Below are 21,609 nucleotides of genomic sequence, written 5' to 3'. Positions count from 1 at the left end.
AGGCAGGACTCACACTCCCATGTGCGTTGGTCTCCCAGCCAGCGGTGAGGATTCTGTCCTGGGTTCCCCTCTAGCATGCTGGTGACCATACGTTCTTTCTCTCTCCGTCGCATGTGTGTGTTTCCTCTCATAGGAAGAGGAGGCTGGCGCAGCTGTACCGGCAAACTGCCTGCTTCTCCTTGCTGTGGCAAATCTATAGCTCGAATTATTTTTTCCACTACAAGTATTACAGCCACCTGGCAGCTATGATGCAAGTGAACACGGCCCTGGAAACTCAAGATGATTTTCAGGTAGGGTGTTGTTGTAGCTGCTTTTTAAAATCTCTGCATCTCATTTAGAGGGAAACTCCTACAGGGAGCCAACCGGGATTCAAAATCCGGGCCAGGTTGTTTTGCCAAGGGCAGCAGCTCTCAAAACACTTTGGTCCCAGAATCACTCTGGCCTCTTAGTAATTCTTGAGGCCCTCAAAGCTTTTTATTTCTATGGGTTGAATCTACTGAAATGATAAGAAGGAAAAACCGAGGTATTTAAAAAATATTTTTAAAGAAAAATAAAACTCTTACATATTAACGTAATTAACATTTTAATAGGAAAAACAAAAGGCCAAATTCCCCAAACAAAAAATTGAGAAGAGTGGCATGTATTGAATTTCTGCCAATATCTTCATGTCTGACTTCATAGAAGACGGCTGGGTTCTCGGTGTTTCTACCTTCACTCCATTGCAGCCTCAGACGTTGCCCCTGGAAAATTCCACTATATGCCACTAGAGGATGAGGGGGAAAAAGGAAAATGTTAAAGGATAACTTTAAAAAAAAAAAAAGATAAAATCATGACTCGTACAAAAAGAACCCATGTCAAAGATCCTATTAAACACATTAATTACTAAGAAACTAGTAAGATGTTACAACTGGTTCCAAGGAGAATTCAGTTTCTGCCTGGACGCATAGTCTAGTTACGGGGCGATAATCACACGTATTCCCCTGAACACTGACATTTCTATGCAAGAGGCTAATTGACATTACTATCCGTTTTCTGCCTCAGGCAGAGCTGTAAAATAGCCCAAAGACAAGGAGAGGCAGAGATAACCTTAGTGAGTGACCTAGACTGGACAGTCGACCGAGTTGTTTTTGTTTTTTTTTTTAAGATTTTTATTTATTTATTTGACAGAAATAGACAGCCAGCGAGAGAGGGAACACAAGCAGGGGGAGTGGGAGAGGAAGAAACAGGCTCATAGTGGAAGAGCCTGATGTGGGGCTCGATCCCATAACGCCGGGATCATGCCCTGAGCCAAAGGCAGACGCTTAACGACTGCGCCACCCAGGCGCCCCAGTCGACCAAGTTTTTGTTGTTGTTGTTTGCTTTGGTCTTGCATCATTTTTCCCCACACAAATAATGCCTTGATATCCTGCAACTAGCTTTGATTTCTTTGTGCACTCCCTGACATGGCCTCAGGACCCACTGGCAGAACTGCTGGTCTATGTTGTTGGGGAGGAAGAATTCTCTCTCCCCTTCGGGGTCCTTCTAACTGAATTAAGAATCAAGTTGACATGAGACAGAGTAATAGGAGAAATTCAGATTTAATAGCGTACGTACGGGGAATCCACATAGACCTGAAATTCCAAAGACAATGAGGCAACAGGAGGCTTGTATGAGCTGGGAGAAGGTTAGGGGCCTGAGGGCACGAAGGGGAGGAAGGCTGTTAGCAGGAAGTTGAGGAGATGTTTGGAAAACAAAGGTGTTGTCCTATTACACAGCGAAATTCCTTAGGTAAAGAGAAATCTCAGGAAAGCGGGCAGTTGAGAGACAGGTAAAGAGCTCTTCCTTGAAACTAATGTAACACCGTATGTTAATTATATTTCAGCTTAAAAAATAAATTTGTTTAAGCCTTAAAAAAAAAAAAAGAAAGCTTTTCCTGAATCTGCTGGGTTTTGATTGCTTTTGACTCAAAATAATTGATGGGATTTTGGAATATAGGTGAGGTTCAGTGGGGTGGAGTCCGGAGTCGATGACGAAGAAAGGAAGAAAGAATTCTTGAGACATCTTTGATACAAAATGGTGGTTTATTGAAGCTCGGGGGCAGGACCCCTGGGCAGAAAGAGCTGCTGCCCCGGGGTTGTGAGGGGTGGCTGATTATATACTATGGGGTTGGGGGAGATAAGGAAAAAGGGAGGTTTCTGAACTTTCATGTGTTAAAGAAGACTCACAGGACACCCGAGGCCTTGCCGTTGTCAAGTTCAGGTTGTTTACCCCTCTAGTGAGGCATTCACATGAAGATAGTGGGAGCTTCCTGGAGGAACGTTACACTCTGCCCACTTCAAGTATCTGTCAACGGGCTGCAGATTATAAAGTCGCTTAATTGTATCTACATTCCCTTCTGGAAGCTAGGTTATTGATAGAAATGCTTTGTTCTTGTAAATTGCTAAGACTTTCGTAATTGAGGGAGACTCAGGTCTTGCAGGATTGTGATCTCCGTAAGTTAACTATTTGTTTTTCCTTTCCTTAGCTTTAGGGCAGCCAGAAGTGCCTGAGGAATGTCACATACATCCCATCTGCGGGGGGTGCGGGGGGAGAGTTGTGGGGTGTCAGCTTCTGCTTTGTCCTGCTTGCCTTCTGTTCCCTCATCAATAATGTTCATGCCAAAGTGGCCCATTTGGGGGCAGCCTGCCCTTGGCTCCTACAACGTCATAAACTGGGACATCTTTGTTTAGATGCAGAAAACTCCAGGAGACAAAATAAGAGATTGTTAAGCTAAATCCAATTCATCTAATGATCTAGTTCCTTTATAAAAAAGCACATCAAGCCTAGGTTTCTTCGGGGCAATAACTTCCTCTTGGCGTGATTAATCATCAGGAATTGAGGGAAAATGGTCAAGTAGCCCTGTAAATGCTGGAGGGGCTTAAATTCCTAGCCAGGAGTCTGTCCCCAGCATTAGTACCTTCCAATAGCCCAGGATACGTAAATATTTATAAAGCCCATCAAATACAGCCCTCTGCCCATCCTCCTCCTGTAGCTCCCTGGGCCACTAAACCCAGCCATATCAGACCTCTTGTGGTTCCTCAAACGTGTTCAATCCCCTTGTAGGGTCTTTGCAGTGGACACTCCCAGACCTTTACAGGGCTCCGTGCTTATCAGCTTGAAGGTCACCTCCGTCATAGGCCTTTCTTGACCACCTAGCCCGTTGACTCTTTAACCTGTCACCCTGTTGTAGTAGCTCTTCTCACCATCTGACATTTTCTCGTTTGCTCCTTTTTTAGTGTGTAGCCTGAGTCCATCCGCTACCGGCCTATAAAGTCCCTGAGAGCAGGGACCTTGTCTGCTACCTTTTCCCATCGTGAGCTTCAATAACAATGTCTGGCACATAATGGGCACTCAACAAATATTTAGTGAATGAAATCCTTTAATTCCCCTCCATATTTGGGGAGCTGTCTCTTAAAAACATGGTGGCACTGGGGGACAGGAGACTATAGCGGAAAAGCCCAAACTGGAAAGTGAATCGATAGAGGCTTGTTGACAATATGGCCATGATCGAAGGCAGAGCAGCCTGGCAAGTGCTCCCCTGGGTGCTCAAAAGCAAACGAGACACTCATTGTTGGATAACACACAGAACCAGAATGAGCCCCGAGAGAGTAGTTTCCGGAACTTCACCTATCTGTGGCGTGACCACTGGCAAGCCACATAGCCTCTGAGCTTCAAATTTTCCCCCATAGAGGAAAGCAGTTGGACTCTGCTTTTGGTCCAAATCCAAGAAGTCCTGGGCTCTTGTATAGCTTTGGACGTTTCATTTGCCCGTCAGTCCTCTCCTGGTCCACAATTTCCGGCTGCCCTTCCCTTCTGGTAGCCACATTGGAAACACAGCCCAGATCAGGAATACAGGAACTCCCTCAGATCGACTTTGTGGTTTAACAAGTGCCCATAGAACTGCCAGTAACACAGAATTTGTGGCCTGCTTATTTTGTGTGATTTGAAGAATTCTAGGAAAAAAGTCCCCTTCTCCTAAATGCCTCCCCACTGACTCTGTGGGCAAGAGGAGCCATCGAGCGTGCCCTGGAGGATCCAAGAAACAGGTGGCAGAGACCCAGTTTAATATCTGCACCTAAGCCCATGCCTTGCCCAAACGACCAGCTCCACTCTCAAGCTCAATGAACACATGTTCCCTGGCCAACACTGGGCGCTGCCCCTGGCCTTCCTGCCTTGGTTCCATCCACTCCTCTTCTCCACTCTTCTCCATTTCAGATCATCAGGGCCTATCTGGACTATTCACTGCACCACCAGCTGGCCGGGCACCAGGGCGTGTGGTTCAAACACGAAATCATGGTCATGGAACAGATCTTCAACCTCCCCCTAAAAGGCGTGGGCATTGAAATCGTGTCCTATGTGGCTGATACACTGGGCTACACCAAGCTTTTAATGGGTCACTTGGACTTGGCCATTGACTTAGGTAAGGTTTGTCTGGGCAAGAAGGGATATGCGGAATACAAGTAACACCCCGAAATGTACTGGAATTGTTTTCTTCCCAGGCTCTCGAGCCCACAAGATGTGGGCACTGCTCCGGGATCCCAACAGACACTACATGGTCCTCTGCTGGCTTAGTAAATCTCTCTTCTTGAAAAACAGGTATTTAGCTGAAAGCATTTTCCAAAATTAGAGGGAGGAAGCCATTGTAATTGAGCCTTCTGGGCTCACTTGACCCTGGCCATTGGGTGGCAAAGGACCAGGACTTACAGTAAGATGTGACTGATAATCATAGTTTTTGGGATACCACTGTTCTTTGCACAGCATTCTTTTTTTTTTTTTTTTAAGATTTTATTATTTTTTTAAAGTAATCGCTACATCCAACATGGGGCTCAAACTTACAACCCTGAGATCAAGAGTTGCACGCTCCGCTGACCGAGCCAGCCAGGCGCCCCTGCACAGCTTTCTTTCCCATACATCACCCCTAGTCTGTTTACTCTCAGTGACTGGAGGAGAGTCGGTCAATCACCCTGCTTGGGGATCAGGCCTTCCCTGGAGGGAAAGGGGCGAGTCTCACAGGGAAGGCAAATGCCCAGAGAAGAGCCCCCGGGACCAGAAGCTCCTGCCAACTTGGCCTGACTCTGGTGGCCCTGATACAGAGGTCTGTGACAACAGTTTGAGCAAAGAGCCAGTTTGAGATTTGGGAGTGGGTCTGAAATCTGCGTAAGGGCCATATTTGGTCTGGAATTATGGGTAGCATGGAAACAAGACCAGCACTCAACTCCATCTCTCCTCCCCAGCACTTCCTAATCTTACTACCTTCCTTGCCACAGAAACAAGCAATTGATCCAGGTGCTGGGGTGGCTGTGGGAACTTTCTATAACAGAAGAGCACATCTTCAGCAAGGCCTTCTTCTATTTTGTCTGCCTGGACATCATGCTTTATGCTGGTAAATGTGGCTTGGGGACCTACAAGCAAGCGGGGGCACGGTGTCCCCACACTGTGTGCTTGGTGTGGTGTGGCAGCTGTCAGGGCGGGGGTCTTCAGACCACTAGGAGTCTGGCTGGAAAGACCTCTAGGACCGGGAAGGGGAGAGCATGGTGGAAGAGCTGAGGAGCCCTCTGGAAGGTGCAAGGATTATGAAGGACCAGCAAGGAGGAGAGTTTAGTCCAGAAGAACCTGTTGGGTTTAAGCTGCCCGTTTAAGGGGGAGATCAACTTACCCACCAGTGTAGGGACCGACACACATGTCGGTCCCTATATGTGCCTTTTACTAGAGGACTTGTTCACAGAATATACTCAAAGACTCATGCTTTAGGACGAAGGGTGGAATTGCGAATGGGTCCAGGCACTGGAAGCTGTTGGAAAACAAGTTCTGTCCGGATACTCCTGGTTACATCAGATAGGCAGCCCTCAGCTCCGTAGTAAATCAGGCCAAGCTGGGCATTCCTTCCCCACCCTGTGATTTTGAAGAGGGAGGCCGGGGTGGGGCAATGGGCAGGTCCCAGGCTGCACTGAGGCCAACTCCAGCAGGGCTCCCAGGGGAGGGCTGGTTGAAACTCCACTCCTGCCTGGGTGAGTCTATGGAATTGTACCCTGTGTGCATACACATGCACGGAAGCTGGGGCTCTGCAAACACGGGGCACTGTGGTCACAAGGTTGTTGCCCTCCACAGGACCCTTCGGAGTCTCTAAACAGAGATGATGGCCTCTCCCCACAAGGAGCTACTAGGCTAGAACAGGACCACCCCCACCCACCACCAAAGCTCTCCTGTTTCTCTCTTTTTTAGGCTTTGTTTATAAGACATTTGAAGAATGTTTGGAATTCATATACCAAAACGAAGACAACAGAATCCTCAAATTCCAAAGCGGAATCCTCCTGGGACTCTATTCCTGTGTAGCTATCTGGTAACGATGTGTTGCATATCACTAACTCCCAAACTGGAAAAGGTTGACTCCTCAAGAAGAGTTCTATGAGATTAAAAAAGAAAAGAAAAAGAGTTTATAATTTATACGGAGACAGATCGAAGGCGTCAGAGTGGATTTACGTTGAAAGGCACCCTGGGGGGCCACCTAGTTCATCCCCCTTAGGCAAGACCACCTCAGTTGTATTCAGTGCAACAAGCATTTATTAGCACAGAGGGGTAAGAGTACTGGCTTCTGAGGAGTGTTTGGGGCTTGAGGGAGACACATAAATAGCGCCACTTGCGCACCGCCCCGCCAGGATGGAAGTATATTGAAAACCATTGTTGACAGAAGTGATGTTGGAAGATGCGGCTTGTGTCTGCGGGCGGGTGGGCTTCCTAATTTTGAACCCCAGTATTAGGTTTGCCCACTCGGCAGCAGGCAGTTCTGGAAATCTGCTGTTCTCCCCCATCAAAACGGGCTTCTTTCCGCCACACGGCAGACAGAAGAGCCATACGAAGCTCCCTGTGGGCCTTCCTGCCCCTCGGGCCAGAGGGGGCCAGGTCCTGGGCTACCCCTGCCTCCCTCCTTTCCCACAGTCGCCAACAACCCGTCCCTCCGGACCACTGGAGCCATGAGTGAAGCAGGGGAAGAGAGGTCGTGCTTTGCACCGCTGAGCTCCCTCCCCTGAAAGGAATCTGTGGGAGGGGAAGCAGCACCCTTCTGTACCCCGTTACCCCATCAAGCCTGGGCTTAATGCCTTTAACTCATCAAGTTTTTAATTCAGTCAAGCTGCAGCTATGGTCGTACCTTCAAGGAAGTAGAGCAACAGCAAGGTTCCAGAACATTCGTTCAATTACTTGCACAGCATCATTCCCTAGTCTACCTCCTGTATCACATATGCAGCCATGCAGCCCAATAGTTCAATTTGGTGATGAAATTAAATGAGAACACGAAGACAGTCCTATGCAAAGTGCCACAAACTAGAGCAGTTCCAACATTGAAGAGAAATAAACTCCTTGGGAGTTTTTATAAAATTCCTTGGGAGAAATTGAACTCCACAAATTAATTACCCTCACCAGTAAAAGTCCAAAGAAATTAAAGTCCCAAGTCGAATTAACTTGCCCATGTGAATAAAAATTCAAGGAATCTAAAGTCCAAAAGTCATCCTAATTTTTTTTTTTAAGATTTTATTTATTTATTTGACAGAGACAGCCAGCAAGAGAGGGAACACAAGCAGGGGGAGTGGGAGAGGAAGAAGCAGGCTCCCAGTGGAGGAGCCTGATGGGGGGCTTGATCCCAGAACTCTGGGATCACACCCTCGGCCGAAGGCAGACGCTTAACGATTGCGCCACCCAGGCACCCCGTCATCTTAATTTTTTATTCTACTCTATTTTCTTTCAACAGCTGTGGCCTAGGCCAGGGCTCGTCACACTTTCATGGGCACAGGAATCACCTGGAAGTCTTGTTAACACTTATTAACTCGGATTCCTGGCCCCATCCATCGCCAGAGGGTCTGATTCCGCAGATGTGGGTGGGACCAGCGAGCCTGCCTTTCTAAGGAGCAGCCAGGTGACACTGGTGATCCCAGTCTGTGGCCCACACTTCGAGCAGCACTGGCCTAGGCCCTCTCTCCTTGGAACGGGAGCGATGTCTTCCAGCTCTAGAATGTATAGCTCCAAGCGTCCGATAGCCTACGCTTTTTTAGAGTCCAAAGAGTTAAATAACTGGTTGCTAATATTACCTGAGCGTTCCCGAGGATTCTCTTTGCCTCAAACCATCAAAAACATTCTATTCTTGCCCCGCTCCCTACCCCAGCATTCCCACCGGGGAGCAGACGGCAGGCTTCCAGGCGCAGGTGCTGGGAGCTGTTACTCGCAGAACCTCAGCTCCTTCCAAGGGCCCCACCGACTTGTGTCCTTCTGTGGTGGCGCAGGTATGCCAGGCTTCAGGAGTGGGACAACTTCCACATATTCTCCAGCAGAGCTAAAAACCTAGTGCCCAGAAGAACGCCGACAGCTCTCTACTATGAAGGAATCTGTAGGTACATGGAGGGGGAAGTTCTCTACCTTCAAAAGCAGATCGAGGGCCAATCTGAGAACGCCCAAGACAGTGGAGTCGAGCTGCTGAAGGTGAGCCCACGAGAAACCGCTCGTTGAGTGGGCATCTGTCCACGTCCTTGTGATAATTATTTTCTCGGATTCCAGAATGTATATGTTGATAGTACAACATGTTAAGGTAATGCCTTCCCCCCAAATTAGAGGAAAATATAAATTGCCCACTACCTTACTACTCAGAGAGAACCACTTTTTACGTATCGAGACACCACGGTTCGGATTTTTTTCCAGGTATGCACATGTGCACATTTCCATTTTTAAAACGTGCTATCAAATAAAATATAGTGCGAATGATTTCCTGTCAGTACGTCGTTTTCTACACCACGAGTTAAGAGGAAGCATAGTATTTTCTCTCATAGATTAGATCTCAAAGATCTTGTTGGACAATCTGCCAAACTGTTCTGGGACAGGAATTTTTCATAGCATTTTACTGCTGTTCCTGTGATAAACAGCTTGGTGGGTAAGTCTTCGCACGTGGAAATTTAAAATATTCCAGCTGATCCTGAGTGTGTCTTTTAAGTTAACTTCTTCAAAAAACAAAACAAAAAAAACAACTTGTGAAATGAGTTTTCAAACACTTCAATACAAGCATTACGCAACGTGCATCTCTTCCACTCACTGAACAAAATTGTGCTGAGTGCAAAAGTAGATACATAAGGAAAATATTCAGCTGCTATGTAGTGACCACCAGGTACAGCTGTAGGGGCACAAGGGGGAGCAAATCACACCTCTAGGTTTACAGCCTAGACTGGGCATGCCCTCCAAGGGAGTGAAGGGCTGACTCTGTGGCGTGTTTGCCTTGTTCTCTTAAAAACTGGGCACAAGTGTATTCGTTGTCCACTGCTGGGTCCCCAGTTACCACACACCTAACAGCTTAAATAACACAGATTTGTGACCTCACGGTTTGGCAGGTTAGAAGTCTAGACAGGCTTGCCTGGCTTCTCTGCTCAGGGTCTTAGAAGGCTTTAAGATCAAGACATTGACCAGACTACCCTCTCATGATCTAGGGACCTCCTTGACGTAAAGCATGTATTTATTTGTTCTGATAATAAAGCATTCTGCTGGCTCTCACTGAGGACATGGACTTGCTTGGTTATATAAAACATTATTTTGTTTTACATAATTATTCTGTATTGTGTAATTTCATGTAATTTGATAGAGTAAACATCATTCCTTAAGTTGAGAGAATGACTTATGAGGGATTTGAGACATGCTTAACTCCATGTTGGTCAGAAAAAAATAGGTTTTTTGTTTGTTTGTTTGTTTGTTTACCATCTTACACATGATTTATTCCAACATTCTCTCTCTCTCTCTCTCTCTTTTTTTTTTTTCCCAACTACCAGGCACATTACATATGACAAATGAATTGGCTGTCATTATCACTTCTAACTATTGATTAATAATAAAGGTGTACCATACTTTCGGCCAAACTAATATATGAAAATCCAGATAGACAAACTAGCAGGTGCTGAAAAGAAAGCACATCGTTATTTAGTGAGTAGTAAAGCGATAACACTCACCTATCCCAAAGCCAGTACAGGTTAAAAATACAGTAGGTGCTACCGGGGTTACAAGAAAGATGAGAAAAACCCTGAGGACTTTGTGATTTATCTGAGTTGGAGAAGCCGGTAGGGGAGGGGGTCCCGGAACTGGGAAGGTGTGATGGAGGGAACGGAGAGACCACGAAACCACGAATGAAGAGCAAAGTGTGTGTCTCCCACTGTACACAGAACAATGCCTTGTTCCCAGTAGATGTTTCATTTTTTCAGTTATCGATGGGCTAAATAGACATGGAACAGATCAGTCCAGAAAACTCCCAAGTTTTGATTCAATTTCTGTAATATTGAAATAAATGCAATAAAACAATAAGACATCATTTCATTGACCATGAAATTAGCAAAGACATGAAAGAAGACATATTTGTACTCTGAAAGACTCCCACAAACTTTCCAGAGAGCATTCTGGCAAAATATCTTTAAAATAATGCACCTCGGTTAATTCTCTCCCTGGGAATTATCCTAAGGAAATAATCAGATGGCAAACAAAAATTTATCTATAAAGATGTTGATCTCAGGTTGATAGCATTAAAAAAACTAGGAGAAAAGAAAAACTATATGTACTTTACAAAGAGGACTTGGTTAAGTCGGACATGGTGCATTTAAACATTGGGATATCTGATATAAAAATTCTGAATTTCTGACTCTTCTTTTAAAAACTGGAGTATCTGGTGACTCTAGGCCCACATTCCCCAAGGGCAGCCGTTGGCTGGAATTCAGAGGTGACGCTTCTATGGGGCACATCTTCCATCTTCTCTCGCATGACGTAAAAAGCGTAGTTCTGCTATTATCATGCCACATCCAGCTTGCTTACTTTTTTGTTTGTTTTTTTTAGAGAAGGGGAGGGCAGAGAAATAAGTGGGAAAGGATGTACCCAAATGTTAAAAATATTTCTTTCTGGGTGCTAGACTTATGGGTAATTCATATTCTATACTTTTCCCCCCACATTTTGAACAATAACTTATGTTGCTTTGGTAATCAAAAGAAAAGATATTTTTCTAAAAAGTGGTTGCAGAGAAGGGTTAGCGAGCCCCCCCCCATATCGCATTCTTGGTCTGGGGGGACCGCCGAGGCTATGCCACTTGATGCGTGTCAACTTACGTCCACTGCTTCCTATGTATGTCTCTGTAATGTGCTTTTTCATTTGATTGCTTGAAGCTTTGAAATGTTCCCAAATTATCTGTGGAGGAACAATCTTTGCAGCCAAGGACCCCTTTCTGATTCGAATATGCTGTTTTTCCTTCAGAACTTGGAGAGTCTGGTGGCTCAGAATACCACCGGCCCTGTCTTCTACCCAAGGCTCTACCACCTGATGGCCTATGTCTGTATACTAATGGGAGACGGGCAGAACTGTGACCTCTTCCTGAACACAGCCTTACAGCTCTCTGAGACACAGGGGAACGTGCTGGAGAAATGCTGGCTGAACATGAGCAAAGTAGGTCCCGCCAACCAGCAAGCTGGGATGGGGATGCCCACCTTTCCAAGGAAGCCCCGGAAGCTTGCTGCCTGGTTAGGCTTCCCCAAGCCTGGGAGGTCTTTCTGGACAATTCCTGAAAGGGTTGATAGATCTGTAGTTCAGATGTGTGTGCCTCCTCTTCCCCTTTGAGTTCCCATAGACTCTCCCTCACATTCACATCAGCTTCAGCAAGATCTCTGCCCCTTCGTTGTGGCCCTCACCGCTTTCCAGTCTGTGTCATGTTGCATGGCATCCAACATGGCGCCTTGTACTCAGCATTTGTTGAAGTGAATGGATGTACACTTGTATGGGTTTATTTAAAGGGTCATGTGTCAGTATTTGAGTTTGGGCAGCAAAATTCATCACTTGTCTGTGGGTTCACATGGTTCTGAAAGCTCAAGGATGCTAGACCATTTCTGTACGAGCCCAGCCTTGGTCACACAAGTCGAGGAGCACTGCTTAATTCTTGGCCCTCTCCCTCCTCTCAGGAATGGTGGTACTCAAGCTCCGAGTTAACAGAAGACCCATGGCTTCAAACAATCTCGAGGCTCCCGTCATGGGAAAAAATTGTATCTGGCAAGGTAAACATGCAGGATATTCAAAAAAACAAATTCCTGATGAGAGTAAATATCCTGGACAATCCTTTCTAACATTTCATGCAAGAGGACAAAGATTTCAGTAAGACTCCTCCTCTTGCGATTACCCATCATTACCCTTTCTCTGCAGCCGGCACCGCCCCCCCCCCAGGTTCCCGCATATTCTCTTTCGTTCCAGACACAGAACCAGACACGCTGGTTTCTTCCCTCTCTTTCTGGAGGGTCAGAAAGGGTCGGCGGGCTCGTGTTTACTGTCTCCCCGTCTCACACAAACCGCCTTCGCCTCTCACTTTCAGCTTGACCTGTTCATTTCGGTCCATGCAAAAATGTGTGTCCTGTGGAAGAATGTCCATATCAAAATGGTCCATGTTGTGACAAAAACATTTCTAGTGAATCTATTAAACCAAAAATGTTTATTTGTACATGTCCAGTTGTTTTTTTTTTTTTTTTTAAGATTTTATTTATTTATTCGACAGAGATAGAGACAGCCAGCGAGAGAGGGAACACAAGCAGGGGAAGTGGGAGAGGAAGAAGCAGGCTCATAGCGGAGGAGCCTGATGTGGGGCTCGATCCCACAACACCGGGATCACGCCCTGAGCCGAAGGCAGACGCTTAACCGCTGTGCCACCCAGGCGCCCCATGTCCAGTTGTTCTGTCTTTTGTCTGTAGTGTGCGCAGTATTGCAAATGGCAAGTTCTTTTCACGGTCCGTAGGGCACGATTTGCAGACACCGTGTTGTGGCGGCTGACTGCGGCTTCCACATGCACCAAGTATCCGTGGAAATAGATTTTTTAAAGTTGAAATACTAGTAATTCAGAGGTATATGTACATGTGTAGAGTTCGTTTGCTTGTTTGGTTTAAGAGAGTAACAGCACTCGACTTCGCTTCCCAGACGCTCGAGAACATGCCCCAGAGCCACCCGCCGACGCTGTCTCTCTTTGTTGGCAGACAGAACAGTTGGGGTTTTTTGTTTTTGTTTTTTAAGATTTTATTTATTTGACAGAGAGAGAGAGAGAGCACAAGCAGGGGGAGCAGCAGGCAGAGGGAGAAGCAGATAGGGGCTCAATCCCAGGACCCTGGGATCATGGGATCATGACCTGAGCTGAAGGCAGATGCTTAACCGACGGAGCCCCCCAGGCGCCCCACACAGAACAGTTCTTAGTGGCATTTTGTGCCTCTGAGGGTGTGGAATCCATGTAGACTCAGCCCATCTCTTCATGGCCACAGCTCGCTGGTGCTAGCTCATTCCATGGACGCAGGTGGCCATCTCAAGCAGGTGTACCAGGACTTCCATTTGTCGATTCCAGTCCTCTTCTGATCCCGGGAGGAGGTTCTCCTGATGGGCCTCGAGATGTCCTGCTTTAACGCACACCCGCATTTCTCCTAGAGATGGTGGTGGCAGTGCCACCAGACGGCTGTTTCTCTAGTAGGCCAGGATTTCACTGTCCTGCACAAAGCGAAGATGTGTATTTTTCATCCTGGTAACATAACTGTGCCCCGCAGAGGCCTGGTGGCCTGGGCAGTGGGGAGAACAGCAGCCCAGGAAATTACAGCGTTAAGTTCCAGCACGAGCTCTGCCGCACACGTACTTTATTCCTGTGGTTCGTCACCTAACCTCCCTGTCCTGGAGCACGGGTGTGAGGACCGCAGATGACAGAGGTGAAAAGGTGCTGGAAATGTGACAACACGCCACACAAGTAAAAAAACTTAGTAGTAGACAGATGACTGATTTTTAAATAAACACGTCAAACAATAACCTGCATGTAAGTATCATCCCCTTCAAAGTTGTTTTCCGGGAGGTTGGGTCCTTGTCTCATGGTGCTGCACCAAAATTACTCGCTTCTGGGGCGCCTGGGTGGTGCAGTCCTTAAAGCGTCTGCCTTCGGCTCAGGGCGTGATCCCGGCGTTCCGGGATCCAGTCCCACATCGGGCTCCTCTGCTGGGAGCCTGCTTCTTCCTCTCTCACTCGCCTGCTGTGTTCCCTCTCTCGCTGGCTGTCTCTCTGTCACATAAATAAATAAAAAATCTTAAAAAAAAAAATTACTCGCTTCTAACCGCCCTCATTATTTCGTCATCATCCATTGTCATCATTTACTTATTTACTCATCCAACCAACGCGTCTTGACTCATCACCTCGTACCAGGAACTGACGAAGGAGCGGAGGTTATGCTACGAAGACATAAAACACCAACCCTTGACCTTGGCAAGCTCGTAAGTCCATCAGAGGAAGCAGGTGCGCCAGTACAGCTCGCCTGGCCCCCTGCGCCGTGGTTAGAATAGAGCCGTGGAGAGTCGCACCCATAAGAGCCAGACATCTCAGGAGACTTAGCTGAACTGCCTCAGAAACAAGTCATTTTGGTTACATTGTCCCTTCCTGGAGTGGCTGGAGGGCAAGTGGCATGAAGATGGGCGGGTATGTAGGACAGCCTGGGCGGGAGCACAGCTTGGCCTGCGTTTGACTGGAGCTTACTGGAGATGCAGGCCAAGTGTCTGGCACCCCATCCTACAGAGGGTGCTCTGTCCTGGAGGTGAGGGCTGCCGTCCTCCCTGCCTCCCCCCCATACCCCCCTGCCTGGGGCAGGGCCTGCCATTAAATGACTAGAACCCAGGAGAGAGGAAGGCCTCCAGTGAGGAGCTGGGATGTGAGGGTGCCCACAATCCTTCCTTGCCCCAAACTTCAAAAGCGTCTTTCCCCTTATCGGCTTATCGGACTGGCTTCCGAGCAAGCCAAAGCGAAGGCTGGGCTAGGGGGACAGGGAGAAGGCAGGGGGTTACTGGAAGTGCAGCCCTGTAACTCCCAGGCTGCATTGGGAAGATCCGCCCTTGCACGTGCCCGAGTCCAGAGGAGATTGCATCGGGCTTTACAGGAACCCTGCACTTGGTTTCCGGCCGCGACCATGCCACAAACCAGTTATGTGACCTTCCCGTCACTTCCCTCACGTCCAAAATCAGCACACTGGGGCAGCGTCCCGGGTCTGCGTCCCGCTCCGGCTGCGATCCCGCCTCCCACCGACAGGGCGGCCGTGGGCGCGTCCCCTCTCCGGCCAGCAGAGGGCAGCACCGTCTCCGGCTGCGGCCGCCGCCGCCCGACCTGAAGTTCTAGTCCAGCTGCCGGCTCGCGGCTTCAGACCTTTAGAACCACTTCCGCTTCCACGGTGGCGCATCGCGGGAGAAGGTGGATTCGGCTGAGAATCCCATTTAGAAGGCCCCTAATCCATGAAGGCTTCAGGAGCAGAGAGGAATGGAGAAGAGAAGATAGATCCTTTTTTTTTTTAACATGCGCCCTTGACCCCCCTCCTCTGCAAGTCCCTGAACCCCTGGAGGGCGGGGGCTCTGTCCTCATTCCCTACCTCCAGGCCTGGGGTCAGGCAGGAAGTGCTCGGAAAGTGCTTGCAAACTGACGAACGTATTAACATCTTCATCTGATCATCTCAAGTTCACTCTTACAGGCACCCCGAGAAGTAGGAACCTAATATTTACTGGATGAGTAAACTGGACCCTCCTGGAGATGAACCAGTTACTTCTCATCAGCTGCGGTGGCCGGGCTCTGCGCTGGGGCTACGAGGACGGACCTATAAGGACCCCTCTGCAGGTCGGTTACAGTGTGGGCCCCGGACCTCCCTGGATGGGGTCGCCATAGTGCCAGTTGCTAGCTTGGTGTCCTTGGGCAAGTTAACCTCTTCGTGGGGCAGTTGCCTTGCTATAAAACAGGGATGGGGGCGCCTAGGTGGCACAGGTCATGATCCCACCGTCTGGTCCTGGGATCGGGCCCCACGTTGGGCTCCCTGCTCAGCAGAGAAGCCTGATTCTCCCTCTCCCACTCCCCCTGCTTGTGTTCCCCCTCTCGCCGTGTCTCTCTCTGTCAATTAAATAAAATCTTAAAAAAATAAAACGGGGATGATAATAGTATCCACCTTAAAAGGTTGCTAGGAGTTAATTAAGGTAAGGTCCTCCGAATTCTGCAGAGGGAACAAACAGGCAATTAAAATGCAGGATTCTGGAGGGGAACCACACAGCCTTTGTGGGAGAACAAAATGGAGAGGCGCGCACCCTTATGCGGCTTTAGAAGTTTCTAGAAAGCTTCCTGGAAGAAGAGGACTCAGCCAGGGGAAGACTCGCCAGTCTGGGAGGTTGTGGAGGCCACGGAGAGCCTGGGCCCCCCACGTGGTCTGAACGGAGCTCCACGGAGCCAGGCGGTGCGTGATGAGGATGTGGGAGGCAGGTGGGATTGGCCTTGCTAAAGGCCTGGTGGACCGGGCGGCTTAGGGGCTGGGACCGTATCCTGCCAGCACTAGGAGAGGCACCACTTTCCTGAGGAAGTACCTGCACCGCGTTTCTGTTTTCGAAAGACCAGCCCTTTGTGGAGCACGGGTTGGAAGGGAGCTGGGCCCACACGAAGACGGGAGGTAGTTGCCCTTGCGGGCCCGGAATTAGGACGGTCTGCAGGAGACAAGCGGCAGTGGAGACAGAGTCAGGTCTTTGATTTGAGAGATACTGGAGGAGGCAGAACATGGAGAAATCGTAGGCTGGCTTTTCAAGGAGGATGCTGGCAAGGTACAGGTAGGGAGAAGCCCGGTCAACTAGGGACTGGGGAAGTTTCGAGCGCTTGCATCTTCCCAAGACTTGCGGAATGCACTATGACATCACTCCCTCTGGCCTCTGCCCCAGCGCCCTCAGCATCACCTGCTGGTGACCCCGCCTCCCATTCCTTAGCGGTGCCGGTCACTGGTGCTATAATCTGCCAAAGCCCTTTCCCGTTCTCTCTCCCTCCTCACACCCTGCTGACCATCTCCATTCCCGCCGCTGCGGAAAATCCAGCTGGTCTGGGACCGAGCTCCTCGATGGCCTCGGGATGAACTGCACCTGTGGTTTGATTTCAGATTCCCCCCCCCCCCCAACCGGCAGGGTGAGCTTGCGCACCTGCAAATTCCTGTGGGCTGCTCCTCTGCGTAAAAGCCTGTTTGCCTTCAGGAAAACATCCATCTCTTAGCCTGGACTGCAAGGCTCTCAGGGCCTGGGTCCTGGCCAAATTGACTGCTGCAATCACATTTGGCCCTCTCCCTCCCTCCCTCCCTCCCTCTCCTCTTTCTCTCTCTCTCTCTCTCTCTCCCAGCCTGAACCTTTAGGCTGTTCCCTCCAGCTGGAATGGTCTTCACCAGTCTTGTGAGCGTGTGGGTGCAAATAACCCAAAGGCTGCAGCTCCGGCCTGGTCTACACCAGCGCCGTCCCACAGAACCTTCTGTGATGGAGGAAATGCTCTGTCTCTGCACTGTCTCCATACTCTCCAAGACCACATGGAGCTACTGAGCACTTGGAAGGTGGTTAGTGTGAATGAGGATCTGAACTGGAAATTCTGTTTAATTTTAAATAATTTTTTTTTAAAGATTTTATTTATATTTCAGAGAGACACAGCGAGAGAGGGAACACAAGCAGGGGGAGTGGGAGAGGGAGAAGCAGGCTTCCTGCCGAGCAGGGAGCCCGATGCGGGACTCAATCCCAGGACCCTGAGATCATGACCTGAGCTGAAGGCAGATGCTTAATGACTGAGCCACCCAGGCGCCCCAATTTTAAATAATTTTAATGTCAATGGCCGCATGTGGCCACTGGCTCCCAGATAGGACAGTGCAATAACTTTATTAAACTTAGGGGTGCCGGGCCCGTGGGAGCCCTACGCTCCGCATTCCTCTGGGTCTCTCGCACATATTAAGAGAGCCCCTACAAGATAAATGAAACACTTATGTTTTTTTCTATCAAGTTCTTTTTTTTTTAATTTATTTTTATTCATTTATTTGACAGAGCAAGAGAGGGAACACAAGCAGGCCTCTGATGCAGGGCTCGAACCCAGGACCCTGGGATCATGCCGTGAGCTGAAGGCAGAGCCTTAACGACTGAGCCACCCAGGTGCCCTCTTTTATCAAGTGCTGAGAAACTCTGTCATTATAAAAAGAACCCTATAGAAAGCCAGAGAAAGACCCGAGAATGGATTTAGAGACAAAGCTCAGTGTCCTTGGAGTCCGAGGTGGGGAAGGCAAAACCCCAAGCTTTCAGCAAGCTGGCCTTCGCTTGGCCTGGTCCCCCCGCCTCAGCAGAGCCGCGATTGGGGCGCAGGAGGGCAAAGTAAACCCCAACCGTGCCAGCCGCGCAGCACTGGGGGGCAGGGCTCCGAAGCAGAGGTGGGAATGCTAAACCTGCCAGACTTCCTCCTTCCAGTGGGGGAGATCCAAAAAAATAAAGAAAAAATAAAGAACCCAGCCCTTCCTTCTGTTCAGGGCACCTGCGGCGGGGCCCGAGGCTCCCCGTGAAGGAATGGACGGGCGATCAAACCCAAAGCTGAGCCAAGAGCGGACAATAGCTGAACATCCTGTTTGCAGGAGGAAAGGGAAGCTGGAAGCAGCAGGTCCTCTGGGACTCGGGGAGCTTGAAAGGTTTGTGTTTCCTTCCTTGTAAACACAGCCAGGCCCCTGTAGGTGCTGGAGCTCCGGCCTGCTCCTGCCCCCGCTGTTCCTCTTACAGTCCAGCCAGGGGCCCTTCTGCCAGCCCCGGGGGGCTTTGGGAAGGACGTGATGGGGCAGTGAGGTCGAGAGCCACCCCCATCACCCTCAGATCCCCGTTGCCAGGGGGCTGTTCTCACCCTGTGCTGCTCGTAGCTGCAAATAATTACATTGGCCTTTTTTCGTTACTAGTTCATGAGAACAAGTGACAATGACAGGACCACTTGGGATGGACAAAAACAAGACAACGAGAAACAAATATCCAGGAAGTCAGAAATGGTTTTAAACATGGTGCATCAACACAAGAGAAGGCCCCCGAGGTGCTACTGGCCCGTGGCCTAGTTCTTTCCATGCTCACCCGGAAGCTTCTCTGGCACAGTGCTGAGGGGAGAAGGCGAACTGCTGAGTACTATGCTCCCGTCCTTGTTTCTGGAACCCAAACGACATCGTGTCTGGGGCCGTGTTTGGATCCTGATTTGAAGAAACTATTTGTAAAATGCCATTTTTGAGACAAGGGGAAATTTGAGTATGAACTAGGTTTTAGATGAAATCAAGGAATTATTTTTTTGAAGATTTTATTTATTTGAGAGAGAGTGAGCGAGAGAGAGAGAGAGCACGAGCCGGGGCAGAGGCAGAAGAACAGACTCCCCCCTGAGCAGGGAGCCCCACATGGGCTCGCTCCCAGCACCCCGGATCATGACCTGAGCGAAGGAAGGCAGACGCTTAACCAACTGAGCCACCCACGCGCCCTGTAGTCAAGGAATTATTGTTTAAATGTGTGTTTTTTTAATTTTAATTCAGTTAATTAACATAGGATGTATTATTGGTTTCAGAGGTACGGGTCTGTGATTCATCAGTCGTATACAACACCCAGTGCTCATCACATCACGTGCCCTCCTTAATACCCATCCCCCAGTGACCCCATCGCCCCTTCAGCAACCCTCAGTTTGTTTCCTATGATTAAGAGTCTATGGTTTGTCTCCCTCTCTGGTTTCGTCTTGTTTTATTTTTTCCTCTCTTCCTCTTTTGTTAAATTCCGCACATCAGTGAGATTATGTAATTGTCTTTCTGACTTATTTCGCTTAGCATAAAACCCCCTAGTTCCATCCACGTCATGGCAAATGGCAAGATTTCTTTTTTTTGTTTGTTTGTTTTTTTTAATGTCTCTATTAGGGACACCTGGGTGGCTTTGTCAGCTGAGCCCTGGCCTCTTGGTTTCTGCTCAGGTCTTGATCTCTGGGTCTTGGGATCAAGCCCATGTCTGGCGTGGAACTCTTTCTCTACCCCTCCCCTTGTGCACTCTCTCTCTCATAAATAAATCTTTTTTTAAAAAGTTTCTGTTAAATGTGACATCATGGTTATGTAAGAAAATTTACATATTTTTAAAGATGCCCAAAGAATGTCGGGTGAACTGACATGTTTTGGGAGTTGTTTTCAAATAATTCAGAAAAGAGGAAAAGGAAGGAAGGAGTGGATGAAGCAATCATTGAGGACAGATATGTGGAAGTGGATTTTACTATTCTCTTTTGTGCCTGTTTGAAATTCTTCATAATAAAATATCTCGATATACAGGAAGAACGTGTATGTGTGGGAACCTACCAGAAAAACATGGTCAGTTCCCTACACAAATGCCACTTTCCTCCTCTGCGAGAACGCTCCCTCAGCCGTCACAGGCAGCTGGGACGATTAAGTCATTGGTTCCTAAATCCAACCTGGTTGGCATTGGAATCACCCAGAAGGGCCAGGAGGGAGCCTTCAGCTTTAAGGGGGAAGACACAGCTGAGGTTTCCTCTTAAATCCCGCCAAAGTAGCCCACCTGAGTATACATCCGGTTGGCATGTTCCCCAGGCAGCTCGGAAACCAGAGCCCCAGCAGGAGGAAACTCCCCAGTACTCAGTTCTCAGCACCCCGCCTCTGTGAGCTGGGGGAGGCGTCCCTCTTTTTGCCACATCCCGGGATGGATGCGGTTCCTGGGAGATCCGCTCCCGCAGGCGGTCCCGCCAGCTCCCTGAGTGTGAAGGTATGGAGGCCAGGGGCTCGTGCCTCCATGGGACTTTATCACAGTAATAAATCCCTAGAAACCATCACTGCTCCTTAGACATTCGTAGCTCTCCACAGGCTATCACCATATTGTCTTCCAGCTGAGGTCAAGGCCCCTGGGCCTCTGTGTCTGTACAACACCTCCCTCGCTTCACCCCCACCTAGCTCCTAAGGACAGAAAACTGCATTTCGGTCCCACAACACATCGATTTGAGCAAGGAAGTTCTTTGTTTTGCTGAGCTAGGCCACGGGGCACGTGTTTAAGAACAGGGCTTGCGATCCCACAGCCCCAAGCCCAGCCCTGCCTCTCCGGGCCTTAGTAGCTGAGTGAGCTCGGGCAAGTTCTAGCCCGTAAGCATGACCCCGTCCTTCTAGAAGTGGGTTTAAGATTAGTACAACTGGCGCACACTTACGCTCTACAGAGTAAGGGCGGAGGGCTGGCGCACAGCAAGTACTTAGTAGCTATTCGTTATTACCCTTACGTCCCCTGCTACCCTGGCACAGCGCCTGGGGCGGGACAGTTCTCCATAGAAACGTGCTGAACGAATAACACCCATCATCAACCAGTCGACACGTGCGGAGCCCCTGCTAAGCGCCAGGCCCTGTTCTGTGCACTGAAGACAGAGCAGCGAACAGAACAGCAAAGCTCTGGGGCTTGTGCTCCAACAGGGAGAAGCAGACAAGCACACGTACAGCTGGACAGAAGGAGAAAAACGGAGTGGCATTAAGGGGGCCGGGGAGCCAGCGGTGGGGGGGGGGGGTGCTGCTCTTTCATCTACGGCAGAGGGCTCTCTGAAGTGAGCAGAGACTTACAGGAAGTGAGGGAGCAAAGCACCCACTGCGAGCTCGGGGCAGAGGGGACGGCAGGTGCAAAGGGCCGGAGGCCGGCAATGCGTGATGTTCCTGAAGAATGAGGCCACTGTGACCCGAGTGCGATGAAGGAAAAGGCTTTCATCTCTTTTAATACTTGGGTTGGAAATGAGCACAGGACACGATTC

General features: G+C 49.0%; 1 protein-coding gene and 1 long non-coding RNA gene across 6 annotated transcripts in view; both read left to right on the top strand.

Moving 5' to 3' along the window:
• The window catches only part of ADCY10 (adenylate cyclase 10), an 81,073-nt gene extending 68,939 nt beyond the window's left edge, over positions 1-12,134 (top strand). Inside the window, exons 26-33 of the mRNA XM_044387949.3 lie at positions 134-290; positions 4,234-4,438; positions 4,518-4,621; positions 5,293-5,401; positions 6,241-6,358; positions 8,292-8,487; positions 11,275-11,463; positions 11,973-12,134. Coding sequence (XP_044243884.1) covers positions 134-290; positions 4,234-4,438; positions 4,518-4,621; positions 5,293-5,401; positions 6,241-6,358; positions 8,292-8,487; positions 11,275-11,463; positions 11,973-12,134 — 1,240 coding nt within the window. The remainder of the gene's footprint in view (positions 1-133; positions 291-4,233; positions 4,439-4,517; positions 4,622-5,292; positions 5,402-6,240; positions 6,359-8,291; positions 8,488-11,274; positions 11,464-11,972) is intronic.
• A 3,025-nt stretch (positions 12,135-15,159) lies between these two features.
• Positions 15,160-20,146, top strand: LOC123001602 (uncharacterized). 5 transcript variants are annotated; one of them, XR_006410669.3, is made up of 6 exons: positions 15,176-15,672; positions 16,074-16,276; positions 17,194-17,398; positions 17,877-17,981; positions 18,350-18,505; positions 18,764-20,146. It is a non-coding gene; the product is annotated as an uncharacterized LOC123001602 (long non-coding RNA). The 5 variants fall into 5 exon arrangements; XR_008960448.1 differs by having other exon boundaries at positions 17,194-17,401; XR_007191376.2 differs by having other exon boundaries at positions 15,167-15,672; positions 16,074-17,401.
• Positions 20,147-21,609: the final 1,463 nt, after the last annotated feature.

This window comes from Ursus arctos, unplaced genomic scaffold (assembly GCF_023065955.2).
Source record: "Ursus arctos isolate Adak ecotype North America unplaced genomic scaffold, UrsArc2.0 scaffold_2, whole genome shotgun sequence".
Taxonomy (NCBI): Eukaryota; Metazoa; Chordata; class Mammalia; order Carnivora; family Ursidae; genus Ursus; species Ursus arctos.
This window is presented reverse-complemented; position numbering and strand designations above follow the sequence as displayed.